Source organism: Peromyscus leucopus, unplaced genomic scaffold (assembly GCF_004664715.2).
Source record: "Peromyscus leucopus breed LL Stock unplaced genomic scaffold, UCI_PerLeu_2.1 scaffold_1347, whole genome shotgun sequence".
NCBI lineage: Eukaryota > Metazoa > Chordata > Mammalia > Rodentia > Cricetidae > Peromyscus > Peromyscus leucopus.
The window spans coordinates 10,207-25,000 of NW_023504498.1; the positions used below are offsets into that span (position 1 = coordinate 10,207).

Sequence of the window (14,794 nt, forward strand, 5' to 3'; positions counted from 1 at the left end):
ACTGGCTAACCTGAAATTCATTGCTTAGGCAGGTTGGCAGCAAACTCAATTAAATTCTCCTGCCTTTGCCTTGTGAGTGCTGGGATTAAAGACTTGAGCCAGTACACCCAACTTGCCCATATTTTTTGCAGTTAGTAATTGTTCATTCAATTTCCCTAATGTGTACTTTGATCTGTTTGCTTGCCTCTCTTATATCTCTCTTTTTTTAAAAAAAGATTTTTGGTTGTGAGCCTCGCTGGGTGTTGGTTGTGCATGCCTTTAATCCCAGCACTCAGGAGCCAGAGCAAGGAGGATCTATGTGAGTACTAGGCCAGCCTGGTCTACAGAGCGAGAATCAGGAAAGGTGCAAAGCTACACAGAGAAACCCTGTCTCGAAAAACCAAAAAAAAGGATTCATTTATTTATTTATTATGTATACAGTGTGCTGTCTGCATGTCTGCATGCAGGCCAGAAGAGGGTACCATATCTGATTACAGATGGTTGTGAGCCATGTGGTTGCTGGGAATTGAACTCAGGACCTCTGGAAGAACAGTCAGTGCTCTTAACCACTGAGCCATCTCTCCGGCCCCTCTTTCTATCTCTTAATAGGCATTTCTTCTGCAAGGCTATATCCTAGACAAAATGTTTAGAAATGACAGATGTGAACCTCATTGTTCAATTTTTGTTTTCTAAAATGTGTTGATGATTAGAAGTTTTGCATCATGGAATAACTGTGGGGAGCCCCAGAATTAAATGAACATACTGCCAAAGAATTATACATCACCATGCTGTCAGTATCACACTTTCTTTTGTACACATGTATGGGATATTTTAGACTGCAGTGACCTATGATGATGTGCATATCGACTTCACTTGGGAGGAGTGGATTTTGATGGATCCTTCCCAGAAGAATCTCTACAAAGATGTAATGTGGGAGACCTACAGAAACCTTACTGCTGTAGGTAAGACTGAATTCTTTTTTATCACATTTTAAAATAAGGGGACAACTCTTCCTTAGTTATTGTTACACCTTTGTAATTTCAATTGAGAAAGAAGAATGAGGTGAATAAATCTGGCATTGTTCTAAGGTTCACTAAAGATAATAACTTTTGCACAGTTTGCCATAATATGTATTTTTGGCACTGTATTTTAGGCTACAGTTGGGAAGACCATGATATTGAAGAACATTGTCAAAGTTCTGGAAGACTTAGAAGGTACTTTTCATGTGCTGGCTGATACAAATGTGCCTATGGAGAAATTTTAATGTGTCCCAGAAGTTTTAAATAAAAGCAAAAATGTAAATAAGCACAGTTTAAAGTGTACTGATGATTGTTAAATTCTCACAAAACCAAATACCTCAATGTCAGATAGCTGCTATGTGTTGCAAGGCATTCTTCTAAGAAAGAACACAGTGAAACAATGCCTTCACCAATATTCCTATTTTAATTACAGCTCCATGATAGCTCTGCTGTTGAACAGCCAATCTGTGTAATTTCATGCCACTCAGCTATTGTAAAAGGAATATGTGTTGGATAGGTGATAAGTATAAATCCAAGTATATATCTATGAGGAACAGAAAGTCAAGTTGTGTGAATGCAGTGTGGAAACATTTTATCTGTTGTTTTCCTTTATCAGTATATCATACACTACTCTGGATACAAGCCATGTGAGCATATGAAGGATGCAACATAACTCTCTCTCTCACACACAGAATAATTAGAAGATAACTAATACTCCCCACTTTGAGTAGAATTTTTGGATGTGATACAAGTTTAAGTTTAATTGTTTTTCCAACTTCATTGGGAATACAACAAGACACCCAGACTGGAGAAAAGCTCCATGAGTATTGGAATGTATAAATATGTCTATTGTCCTGGTTCACTTTGCAAGTGGAGTATGACTCTCACTTTTGGAAAACTTATGAGTGCAATAAGTATGTTAAAGCTTTGAGTTCTTCTAGTTCTTTTAAATATGTGGAGAATCTCATATAGACAAAAGATTCTATAAATGTGGACCCTATAAAAGGCTCTTACCATTACAGATACCTTCAAAGACACAAAACAGCCCTAAATGAAGGGAAACACTATGAGTGTAAACTTTAAGATCTCATTTGTCTTAAAAATTAGACAAAATTGTAAAGTTAATTCATACAGATATAAATATTCATCAGTATACTGAATGTGATAAAGCTTTTACATGTGCCAATTATCTTTACAGGTACAAAGAAAATCATATTGGGGAAAAACCTTCTGAATATACTCAATGTTCTAAAGCATTTTTATATTATAGTCATCCTCAGAATAATGAAAGTATTCATACTGGAGAGAAACTTTATAGTTGTATTCAATATGATGAAGCCTTTTCATACAACAGTAGTCTCCAAATACATAAAGAAACACATACTGGAGAGAAAATGAGTGAGAGTAATCAGTGTGGTAAAGCCTTCACAAGTCATGATCATTTTCAAATACATAAAAGAACACATACTGGAGAGAAACCCTATGAATGTAATCAATGTGGTAAAGCCTTTGCATGTACCAGTAGACTCCGAAGACATGAAAGAAGACATACTGGAGAGAAACCTTATGAATGTAATCACTGTGGTAAAGCCTTTTCATGTACCAGTAGTCTCCAAAGGCATGAAAGAACACATACTGGAGAGAAACCCTACAAATGTAATCAATGTGATAAAGCCTTTTCACAACACAATACTCTCCAAATACATAAAAGAACACATTCTGGAGAGAAACCCTACAAATGCAATCAATGTGATAAAGCCTTTTCAGGACACAGTAATCTTCACATGCATAAAAGAACACATTCTGGAGAGAAACCCTACAAATGTAATCAATGTGATAAAGCCTTTGCATGTGCCAATAGTCTCCAAAGACATGAAAATATACATTCTAGAGATAAACCCTACAAATGTAATCAATGTGGTAAAGCATTTGCATGTGCCACTAGTCTCCAAATACATGAAAGAACACATTCTGTAGAGAAACCCTACAAATGTAAACAATGTGATAAAGCCTTTTTACGACGCAGTCTTCTCCAAATACATAAAAGAACACATACTGGAGAGAAACCCTACAAATGTCATCAATGTAATAAAGCCTTTTCACAACACAGTTATCTCCAAATGCATGAAAGAACACATACTGGAGAGAAACCCTACAAATGTAATCAATGTGATAAAGCCTTTTTACGACACAGTCGTCTCCAAATACATGAAAGAATGCATTCTGGAGAGAAACCCTACAAATGTAATCAATGTGATAAAGCTTTTGCATGTGCCAGTACTCTCCAAATGCATGAAAGAACACATACTGGAGAGAAACCCTACAAATGTAATCAATGTGATAAAGCCTTTTTACGACACAGTCATCTCCAAATACATGAAAGAATACATTCTGGAGAGAAACCCTACAAATGTAATCAATGTGATAAAGACTTTTCAAGACACAGTCATCTCCAAATACATGAAAGAACACATTCTGGAGTGAAACCCTACAAATGTAATCAATGTGATAAAGCCTTTTCACAACACAGTCATCTCCAAAGACATGAAAGAACACATTCCGAAGAGAAACCCTACAAATGTAGTCAATGTCATAAAAACTTTTCACTACACAGTCTTCTCCAAATGCATGAAAGAACACATTCTGGAGAGAAACCCTACAAATGTAATCAATGTGATAAAGGCTTTGCATGTGTTGGTAGTTTCCAAGTACATGAAAGAAAACATACTGGAGAGAAACTCTACAAATGCAATCAATGTGATAAAGCATTTTTACGACACAGTCATCTCCAAATACATGAAAGGATACATTCTGGAGAGAAACCATACAAATGTAATCAGTGTGATAAAGACTTTGCATGTTCCAGTAGTCTCCGAAAACATGAAAGAACACATTCTGGAGTGAAACCCTACAAATGTAATCAATGTGATAAAGCCTTTTCACAACACAGTCATCTCCAAAAACATGAAAGAACACATTCCAGAGAGAAACCCTACAAATGTAGTCAATGTCATAAAAACTTATCACGACACAGTCTTCTCCAAATGCATGAAAGAACACATTCTGGAGACAAACCCTACAAATGTAATCAATGTGATAAAGGTTTTGCATGTGTTGGTAGTTTCCAAGTACATGAAAGAAAACATACTGGAGAGAAACCCTACAAATGTAATCAATGTGATAAAGCCTTTTTACAACACTGTCATCTCCAAATACATGAAAGAACACATTCTGGAGAGAAACCCCATGAATGTAATCAATGTGGTAAAGGCTTTGCATGTTCCAGTAGTCTCCGGAGACATGAAAGAACACATACTGGAGAGAAACCCTACAAATGTAATCAATGTGACAAAGCCTTTTCACGACACAGTTATCTCAAAAGACATGAAAGAACACATTACCGGAGAGACATCCTACCAATGTAATCCATGTGATAAAGGCTTTTCACAACACAGTAACCTTTAAATTCATGAAAGAATTCATACTGGATAGAAACTCTATGAATGTAATCAATATGGTAAAGCCTTTGCATGTACCAGTAGTTTCTGTAGACATGAAAGAACACATACTGGAGAGAAACCCTACAGATGTAATCAATGTAATAAAGGCTTTTCACAACACTGTCATCTCCAAACACATAAAAGAACACAATCTAGAGAGAAACCTCATGAATGTAGTCAATGTGATAAAGCCTTTGCATGTGCTGGTAATCTCTGCATACATAAAGGAACTCATACTGGAGAGGAACCTTACAAATGCAATCAATGTAATAAAGCCTTTATATGACACAGTCATGCCCAAATACAAGAGGAATGCATTCTGGACAGAAACTCTATGAATTTAATGAATGTGGAAAAACCTTTGTATGTCTCAACAATCTCAGAATACATAAATGAATACATACTGGAGAGAAACCCTAAAACTGTAATCAGTGTGGTAAAGACTTTGCAATTCAAGGTCATCTTTAGATACATAAAAGAACATATACTGGAGAGAAACCCTATGAATCTAATCAATGAAATAAAGCCTTTTCAAAACACAATCATCTTCAAATCCATAAAATAGCACATACAAGAGAGAAACCCTATGAATTTTATCAATGAGTTAAAACTTGGATGCCAGTAGTCTCTGAATACATAAAGGAACTCACACTAGTGAGAAGCCCTTCAAATGTAATTAGTGTGATAAAGCCTTTTCATGCCACAGTCCTCTCTAAATACATGAAAGAATACATTCTAATGAGAAACCCAATGAATGAAATTAATGTGGTTAAGCCTTTACATGTGCCAGTAGTCTCCAAATATGTAAAAGAACAAGTATTGGGATGAAATCCTGTGAATGTAATCCATGTGGTGAAGTCTTTTCACAACAGACCAGTCTTCAAGTACATGAAAGAACACATACTGGAGGAAAAGCTATGAATGTAATCAATGTGGTAAAGCCTTTGCATGTGCAGGTAGTCTCTGAAGGCATAAAGAAACACATACTGGAGAGAGACTCTATGATTGTAATCAATATGGTAAAGCCTTTGCATGAATCAGCAGTCTTTGAAATCATGAGAAAAAAAAATCACACTCAGAAAAAAACCTATAAATGTAGTGAATGTTGTAGTTTTGCAGTTTATATTAGTCTTTATACAAGAGTAAAACTTAATGTGTAATTTGTCTGTTAAGGCCTTTTCATTTTACAGTAGTCTTTGAGGACCTAAGGGAAAAAAAAAAAAAAAAAAAAACCTAATACTGAGGGAAATCTGGCCATAAAGAATTTGGTAAGATCTTTACCCAACAGATTTACATTCAGTTACACAAGATTACTCTGGAGAAAATATTTGACAAGTGTCACCAATCTGTTCAAGCATTATGATGCCCCTCTTTTTCTATTTGCATTTTTAAACTCATATAAACAAAAAACCTATGAATTTAAATGATGAGCTAGACCCTTTCTATTCCACATTTCTCTTCAATTACATGAAATTAAGGCATCCAGGTATAAAACTTGATGTGTATTAGTGCCTTTTCTGTTGCTGTGATAAAACATTATGACTTTGTCAACTTTTGTAACAGTTGGCCCTTGGGTCCACAAAGATACAGGATCACCATGAAAGTGGCATGGCAACAAGTGTCAAACATGGCAGCTAAACGAGGAAGGTAAGATTTCACATCTTCCACCTGTGGCATGAAGGTGAAAGTGGGAACTGGAAATGGTGTGTGGATGTGAACTTTCAGGTTCACCTCCAAGGACATACTTCTTCCAGCAGGGCAATCATCTAAATCTCCCCAAATTGTGGGAGGACTACCCACCACCCCCACATTTCCCCAGAGTGCTCTTGAGTAGAAGCAGCAGAAAATATTATATAGAAGGATTTTGAGTAGGGAGAAACAGAAAATACAGGATAACCTTGAGAGAGCCTGGAACCTATTCCAACAGGTCTTGACTGTAAATACCCTAAGGTATTTACAGAAATGCCAAGAGTTGGAGCAAAAGATGCCCCCCCCCAGCACAGCCCAATACAGACCATCTCAGATACCTACACTCAGACCCATGGTCCAACCATCCTCTTTATGCAGACCTGCTGGGTAAAGCCTCTAGGAAACCAGAAAATGGGCCCTCACAAGTCCCCCTTTTTTAATATATGAAAAACAACTCCTCATTAATAGTTCATAGCAAGCTCCATAGCTGTCACTTCTTCCAGTATGGGAATTGAGAATAATAAAGATGACATTTCTTTTTTGGATTAGATCCAAGGTGACTACAGCAGTCTTAGCTGCATCCAGCCTTTTCTTAACCAAAAACTCTTTTTTACTAACTCACATATAACATGTCAACATATACCCATTTATGCTTCTTACAACCTAATATTCTTAAAGAAACTCCTTAGCAAATATACTTATATATTTACTTCTTACATTCTTCTTTAAACTTACATTTACTTATACATTTACTTCTTATATTCTTATTTAAACTTACATTTGCAACTAGCATCTTTACTTTTTACAAGCTTATTATAGGACTACTTTTGCAAATACACTACATGTCTTTACTTTTTAATACTTATTACTACATGTCTTAAAGACATTCTATACATCTATTAGCATATATCTAACTTAGCAAACACCTAAAAGATTTCTACCAAACTTATGCTATAGCACTATTAGAAAGATTCTCTTAACACAACAGGAAGTACACAAATCGTTTCTAAAGTTCAGAGTTTATAGTCAGCTTTGATATACAACACTGGGATTTAGTGAGTGTTGTTATTATGGAGTTGTAACACTTGTTGCTAAGGGACTGTAACATTCTTGGATGAAGCCACACCCCAAAGTTGCTGAGTTCTTTCAGCCATTCTGGAACTAGCAGAGATGCTCTCTCAGTGGTAAATGATTTTTAACTAGAGGCTGTCCCTTCACCCCACTTCATAATAGCTCCCCTAAATGCTTCAATTTAGACAAATGTTTCTGTTACAGCAGTACTTTTGGTTTGCTCTACTGAAAAGCTTTGCTTCAGGCTGAGGGTGAAATGACCATATTGAACAGCTGTAAATCTCTTAGCAAAAATCTTACACTGCTATTCGGTGATATAAAGTATTTCCCCAAAGGAGTCATAAAGCCAAAAAGTGGCATAGCTCCAAACTCCATTTCCTTACATTTTGCATTTACCAGGGACAAAACCTGTGAAACACTAATTCAGTCACTTTCATTCTAGTTCCTCTATGAGAATGTCATTGGAGCTGACCTTCCTTAGTTCCATGCTCCTTATCAAATGCTCCAGTAGCTACCAAGCTTCATTCTCTCTTGTGAAAAAACACAAACATGTCCTCGATCCTATATTAACACAGAATCAGGTCCCTTCCATAATCCTGAGCAGGAATCTTTCAATTTCACTTGAGCAAAAGTCACTTTGGTACCACTGTGCCAAAATCTATCCATGGCAGACTGCTCACAGACATCCATATTCAAAAAATTCAGAATGAAAAGAGCATGATTTAATGCATTATGTGGTGATTGAGGGTAAATTTCTTCCTTTTTTACTTTTATTTTTTGAAGCTGTATTTTATGACTGCTATGAGCCCTTTCTACAATACCTTGTCCCTGAAGATTATAAGAAATACCTGTTTTATGTTAAATTTCCCATTGGGTACAAAAGTGTTGAAAAGCCTTACTACTATATCCAGAGCCATTATCAGTTGTAATAATTTTTTGTTATACCCATATACAAAAAACACTTCAAGCAGTGTGTAATTACATGCTTTGTAGCTTCCCCAGATTGTGCACTAGTCATTAAAAATCCTAAATAACTGTCAATGGTCACATATACATATTTTAATTTGCCTAATTCTGCAATATGAGTGACATCCATTTGCCTTAGATGATTAGGAAGAAGACCTCGATGGTTTACCCCTAAGTGAGGGACAAGAAATATTTTGGATATACCCCACATTGTTTAACTATTTTTTGAGCTGCTTCCTTGGTAAGATCAAGTTGTTTTCTTAAGGTTTTTCTATTTTGATGAAGAGTATGTGACTGTTGAGCCAATTCCACTTGGGATAATGCTACTATCCTTGTTAACTTATCAGCCATTGCATTACCCTCAGCTAAAGGACTAAGAAGACTGGAGTGAGCTCTAATATGGCCCACAAAGCATGGCAGCTTTCTTTTATGAAAAGCATCTTGAATTTGTTGAAATAACATTTTAACTTGATTGTTGTTAGTCCCAATATAGGGAACAGTTTCTATGATTTGAAGAGCTCTATAAATATATTGGCTGCCTATATATAAGTTAAATGGCATGTCTACAAGAACCTGAAAAGTCATGTTCACTGCCTGTAATTCCACTATCTGTGTAGAAGCTGGAGTTGTTTGTACTACATCACTTTTTCCATTAATAACATAAGCAGCCTTTCCATTAGAAGATCCATCAGTAAAACCTAGCATAGCATCTTCTACGGGGTCTTTCATAGTGATTTTAGGAAATACAAAGGAATGCATTTGAATAAATTGCAACAATGGGTCAGATGGGTACTGATTATCAATTTGGCCTGAAAACAGAAAAAGCAATTGTCCAAGAATCACTATTTTGAAAAAGCCAATCAACTTGCTGCTTTGTAAAAGGAACACTAATTACCATGGTTCTATAACAAAATAACATCTAAATCCAATTCTCCTTTTTTGTACCAAACAAGCTACAGACTCATAGTAGGGATTCAATGTTTTGATTGGTGAAACAGGAAGCTGTAACCATAACAGAGGATTGTTTTGCCATAACACTTCTGTAGGAGCATGTCTAGTGGGTAAAATATATGTACATCAAGGTAGGGTGAAATTAATGTAATATACTTGCTGGTTTTGAATAGCCTTTTCAACTTGCAAGAGAGCTTGTCTACCTGCTTCAGTTAACTCTCTGGGTGAATTAGGATCATTATCTCCTTTTAAAACACCCCTTAAAGGTTTCAAATCACCAGCAAATAGTTTTAAATAAGAGTGTAACCATTGTATATCCCCCAATAATTTCTAAAAATCATTTAAAGTTTTTAACTCATCCTTTCTTATTTCCAATTTTTGAAGCTTTATTTCCTTGGAGTATAATACATGTCCTAGATATGGAAAAGGTGACTGTCTTTGCACTATCTCTGAAGTGATCATTAACCCTGAATGAGTATGACATTGCTAAAGCTGTCCTAAGGCATCAAGCAAAATTTCTTTGTCTTTATGCACAAGCAAAATATCATCCATGTAATGAATAATATAAGCCAGCTGAACTTGCTCTCTAACTTTTTGGATAGCTTGAGCTACAAATTTCAGACACAATGTTGGGCTATTAACCATTCATTCCCTGGGGCAAAACCTTCCAATGGAATCTTTTCATGGGTTCTTTAAAGTTGACTGAGGGAACACTAAATGCAAATCTTTGACAGTCCTGGAGAACTAAAGGAATAGTATAAAAACAATCCTTTAAACCCAAAATAATTTTATCCGTATTTTCTGGTATGGCAGTAAGGATAGACAACCCAGACTGCAAAGCTCCTGTTGGTTGTATGGTCTCATTAATCTTCCTCAAATCCTGTAATAATCTCCATTATTTCTGGAGATAACTTCTAACTTCTTTTTGATCGGTAAAATTGAAGAATTCCAGAGAGAATTAGATGGCTCAATACAACCACCACTTAGCTGTTCCTGTACTAACTGCTGGACAGCCTGTATTTTTTCTGTTAGAGGCCAATGATCTATGCACACAGGTTGATTAGATTTCCAAGTTATAGGATCTGCATGAAGTACAGGCTGCTCAATGACCCTTCTTAAAAATGCTCCATGCCTTCCTTATTCACTTTTTCTTTAGGGGTTAAAGATGACATTTCTGCTAACTTATGGTCACGAACTTCTTGTTCATAGAGAGTTGTATCAGACGATATAAATATACTCCCATATGGCTCATAACATTTCAACCCACAAATTTACAGGTGAGTGAGGGGCAATGTATGGCAGAAAATTCCCTTCATGACTCTCTTCATCCCTCCAGGAGAGCTCATTACTGCTCTTCTCAGGACACTGAGTTTGGCCAGTCCCTTGCAGCTGTGTAATAGTCTCCATTTTTTGCTACAGAGCAGGCCATTGACTAGCAGATATAACAGAGAAATCTGTGCCTGTATCTAAAAGACCAGAGAAACTTTACCATTTATGACTAACATAAGTTCTGCACATTGTGGTTCTATGGCTTGTAGGCAATAGGCATCTGACAAACCGAATCCAGCCTCTCCTCTCTTATCTCTTTTGATTGGATTTTTTGTTTGTATTTGAGGAAGATTAACTATGCAAGTCCTTGACTGATCTTTATTACTGAAATTCTTGTGGGTGAATGAGTCATCACCTTTATTCCTCCCATATAATCAGCATCAATCACTCCAGGCACAACTAGAATTCCTTGCATGGTAGTACAACTTCTACCCAACAATAACCCCACAGAGCCCTGTGGCAAAGGTCCATAAACACCTGCAGGGAGGGCTTGTATTCCCATTTCAGGGGTCAGAACTGTATAGATGGAAGAACTGAGATCTAACCCAGTACTACCTGGTGTTGTTCTATAGAGGTCTTGAATATATTTCTTTGCCAGAGGATTGACAGCTGAATTATCCCAAAGTCTATCTTGTTGGGGCCTGGGGTGGACCCCTCTGTCCATTTCCCTGAAATGGACTCTTCTGGGTATCTGCCCTTGACATACATTCACTAGTCCAATGTTTCCCTCTTTTACATTTGGGCATAACCCAAGCTCTCTATTTGATCCCAAGCCCCTACTTTTGCCAGGGCACCTTCTAATATAATGTCCTATCTGTCCACACCCAAAACAACTTCCAGGAGGTCCAGTATCTTTCCCCTGTCTGGAATTAGAATGACTTTGCTGATACAGAACTTCTCTAACCATTTTTCCTTGTAATGCTGCAGCTATGACTATCCCTTGATTGTAGGATGGCTCTATTACAGAACAAAGTTGGATATAGTCAGAAATGTTTCCCTACTTTCTAAGAGGGCATATATGGGCATATTGTGTCCTGGCATGCTACATTGGTATTTTCATAAGCAAGTTGTTTTACAAGTAAAAGCCCAGCTTCTGAATCGCTAATTAACCTGCTTGCCATTTGCATTAATCTGGAAACAAAAATCTTGAAATAACTCATCAGGCCCTCAGGTTTTCTTCCTGATGATGGATGTGTATTCCAAGCTCTTTTGGCAGCAGGATTAACCTGAGCATACATTACTATACCAAAATTTAACTGTTGACCCATCTCTTGATAATGGCCTTCCCCAGCAAGCATATCAAAGATGATGGCCAATTAATTTCAGCTGTAGCCTGACACTATTCTGCAAACTCACTTTTCCACAGCAGATAGTCACTGCCAGATAGAAAAACTTGAGCCATTTGTTTTCAATAACGTGGTGATTTAAACTTTTAAACTTGTAAAGCAAGACTTTCTAACAATGCTGTTGTGAAAAGAACAGTTGGGCCATATTGACTACATGCCGTTTTTAACTACTTAAACTATTTGAAAGGAATTGAAACATGCCTTCTTATAATATTACCCTGACTATCCTGTTTTTTCAAGACAGGGAACATTGGAAAGCCTTAAATTTCTTCCCCCTTACTAGCAGCTTCCTGAAGGCTAGCTTGAAGAGGAGATGTAGTGTTGACAGAGAGGGTTCCAATTGTTTCAGAGGATCTCTGCACTATGGGAATTACAGGTCCCTTTTCCATTCTAAAAGATGCCTCCCCGGGTGAGTCTAATTCCACCCCTACAGAGGGAAGAGGAGAGACTTGGAGAGTTTCTATTTTTTGAGTGCTATTTTATTAGCATGTTTTAATAATGTTAATGATAAAATTTTTAATAGAAGAAAATAAAAAAATGTTAAATGCCTCATATGTTTCCAAAGCTGCATTTTCATATATCTGGTAGAGGTGTAATAATGTAGGATATTCAGCAATCAACTGTATATTTCACAACCTAGCTTTATGATATATATATATATATATATATATATATATATATATATATATATAATTTGAAGTTCTATGTGTGTTCATATCCCCACTAGGTATCCAATTGACACTTCATCTGGAAGTACTTCATTCTAAGGTAATTATCCAAAGATGCCAGATAATGTAATGTCAATGAAATTTGTTTAAAAAGAAGTTCTGTTCTTTTTTTTTAAAGACTTATTTATTTATTATGTATGCATTGTTCTGTCTGCATATATCCCTGCAGGCCAGAAGAGGGCACCAGATTTCATTACAGATGGTTGTGAGCCACCATGTGGTTGCTGGGAATTGAACTCAGGATCCTTGGAAGAACAAGCAGTGCTCTTAACCTCTGATCCATCTCTCCAGCCCAATAAGTTCTAGTCTGTGTGTGTGCATTCACACATGTGTGTATGTGTGTGTGTGTGTGTGTGTGTGTGTGTGATATGATTATGGTTTTTTGATCTATGACACATATGTGTAGCCTGAAGACAACTTTGCAGGGTCACCATTTTTTCCTTATTCATATGATGATCAGGAAGAGATTGCCAGTCTCACATACCACTGACTTTTCCCACTGAGACATATCACTGATTCTCAAATAAGATTAGTTGAAACATTATATAACTAAAATATTGTCTTCTTTTCAGATGATAAACATACTTTTATCCAAGAAGAGCAGAAAACAGGAAAGTTTGAATAATAAATATTATTTGCAAATGAAAATAATATACTGCTTTCACTTTCTTTTGGAATGTGTTAGTTTATTCTGAGGACTAAACTTTTTTTATAACACTTTCTCAGAACCACAAATGAATGCCAGAGATTTTTCTTGGTAAACTGAGTTGCTGCTTAGCCTGATTACCTGAAATCAATCTTGAAGAAACACAGAATACTCCTAGAAATTTTTCTTTCATTTCTTTACTTGGACTGTGGCATATGCACACTCCCACACCAGCACATTTATGAATAATATTTAAACCCAAATAAGTGTCATTGAATTTACTTGCAGCCAAACCACACTATGGATTTTATCTCTAAATCTCACAGAGGAGAAGTAGATAATAGACATCTTTAAGTTGTCCTCTCATTGCAACATAGACAACATGGCACAGGTTAAAACACAAACATAGTTAAACATTTTTTGTTGGATTTTTTATTATTATTAAGAAATGTTTTATTCATTTTACATACCAACTAAAGATTCCCCCTCCTCTCTCTTCCCACATGAAGCTTTCCCCCACAACCCATCTCAGCTTCCCACCTCCTCCAAGGCAAGGTTTCCCATGGGGAGTCAGCAGAGCCTGATACATTCAGTTGAGGCAGATCTAAGTCCCTCCTTCCTGTACCAAGGCTCCAAAAGGTGTCCCAACATAGGCACTGGGCTCCAAAAAGCCAGCTCATGCACCAGGGATGGATCCTGATGCCACTACCTGGGGGCCCCACAGACAGTTTAAGCTAAAGAACTGTCTCACCCATCCAGAGGACCTAGTCCAATAGCATGGGAGCTCCATAGCCATTGGTCCACAGTTCATGCATTTGTACTAGTTTGCCTGGCCATCTCTACATTTTTCCATCATGATCTCATTGTCCCTTGCTCATAGAATCCCTCCTCTCTCTCATCAATTTAACTCCTAGAGCTCAGCCTGGTGCCCAGCCATGGATCTCTGTATCTGCTTCAGTCACTGGATGAAGACTCATGGGAACTCCTCAGTTATTGGTCTATAGTTCATGCATTTCCACTAGTTTGGCTGGTCATCTCTGTACTTTTTCCAATCATGGTCTCGATACCTCTTGCTCATAGACTCTCTCCTCTCTCTCATCAACTGGATTCCTGGAGCTTGGCCTGGCACCCAGCCATGGATCTCTGCATCTGCTTGCATCAATCACTGGATGAGGACTCTATGATGACAGTATTCAGCCATCTGATCACCAGAGTAGGACAGTTCAGGCACCATCTCCACTGTTGCCAGTAGTCTAAGGTGGAGTCATCCTTGTGGATTCTTGGGAACTTCCCTAGTACTCTGTTTCTCCCTATTCCCATAATGCCTTCATTTATCATGGTATCTCTTTCCTTGCTCTCCCACTCTGTCCCTGTTCAAGCTCAAGCCTCCCATTTCCTTATGTTGTCATCCCTCATTCCTTTCCCACCATTACCCCCCTGACCTCCAGTTTTCCTATGTAGACCTCATCTATTTCTCCTTTGCTGGGCCATCCATGCTTCCTTCCTAGGGTCCTCCCTGCTAGTTAGCCTCCCTGGAGCTGTGGGGTCCAATCTGGTTATACTTTGTTTT

The 14,794-nt window shown here is 37.3% G+C and overlaps 1 protein-coding gene across 2 annotated transcripts; it reads left to right on the forward strand.

The window, feature by feature from the left end:
- The first annotated feature begins 494 nt into the window (after positions 1 to 494).
- On the forward strand, positions 495 to 12,709 carry LOC114688253 (zinc finger protein 431-like). Of its 2 annotated transcripts, XM_037201762.1 has the most exons (4): positions 495 to 941; positions 1,133 to 1,193; positions 6,062 to 6,145; positions 12,578 to 12,709. In XM_037201762.1, exons 1-4 carry the CDS (start codon positions 872 to 874, stop codon positions 12,615 to 12,617), a joined length of 255 nt encoding a protein of 84 aa, XP_037057657.1. In that variant the 5' UTR covers positions 495 to 871; the 3' UTR covers positions 12,618 to 12,709. The 2 variants fall into 2 exon arrangements, with proteins under 2 accessions (XP_037057657.1, XP_037057656.1); XM_037201761.1 differs by lacking the exons at positions 6,062 to 6,145; positions 12,578 to 12,709 and adding an exon at positions 2,197 to 4,627.
- The last annotated feature ends 2,085 nt before the right edge of the window (positions 12,710 to 14,794 follow it).

Bases quoted from the DNA above. Each gene is read 5' to 3' on its own strand.
- LOC114688253 (XM_037201761.1), top strand. From the start codon at position 872: ATGGATCCTTCCCAGAAGAATCTCTACAAAGATGTAATGTGGGAGACC. The intron at 942-1,132 runs GTAAGACTGAAT...ACTGTATTTTAG, and splicing joins CAGAAACCTTACTGCTGTAG to GCTACAGTTGGGAAGACCAT. The intron at 1,194-2,196 runs GTACTTTTCATG...TTATCTTTACAG, and splicing joins AGTTCTGGAAGACTTAGAAG to GTACAAAGAAAATCATATTG.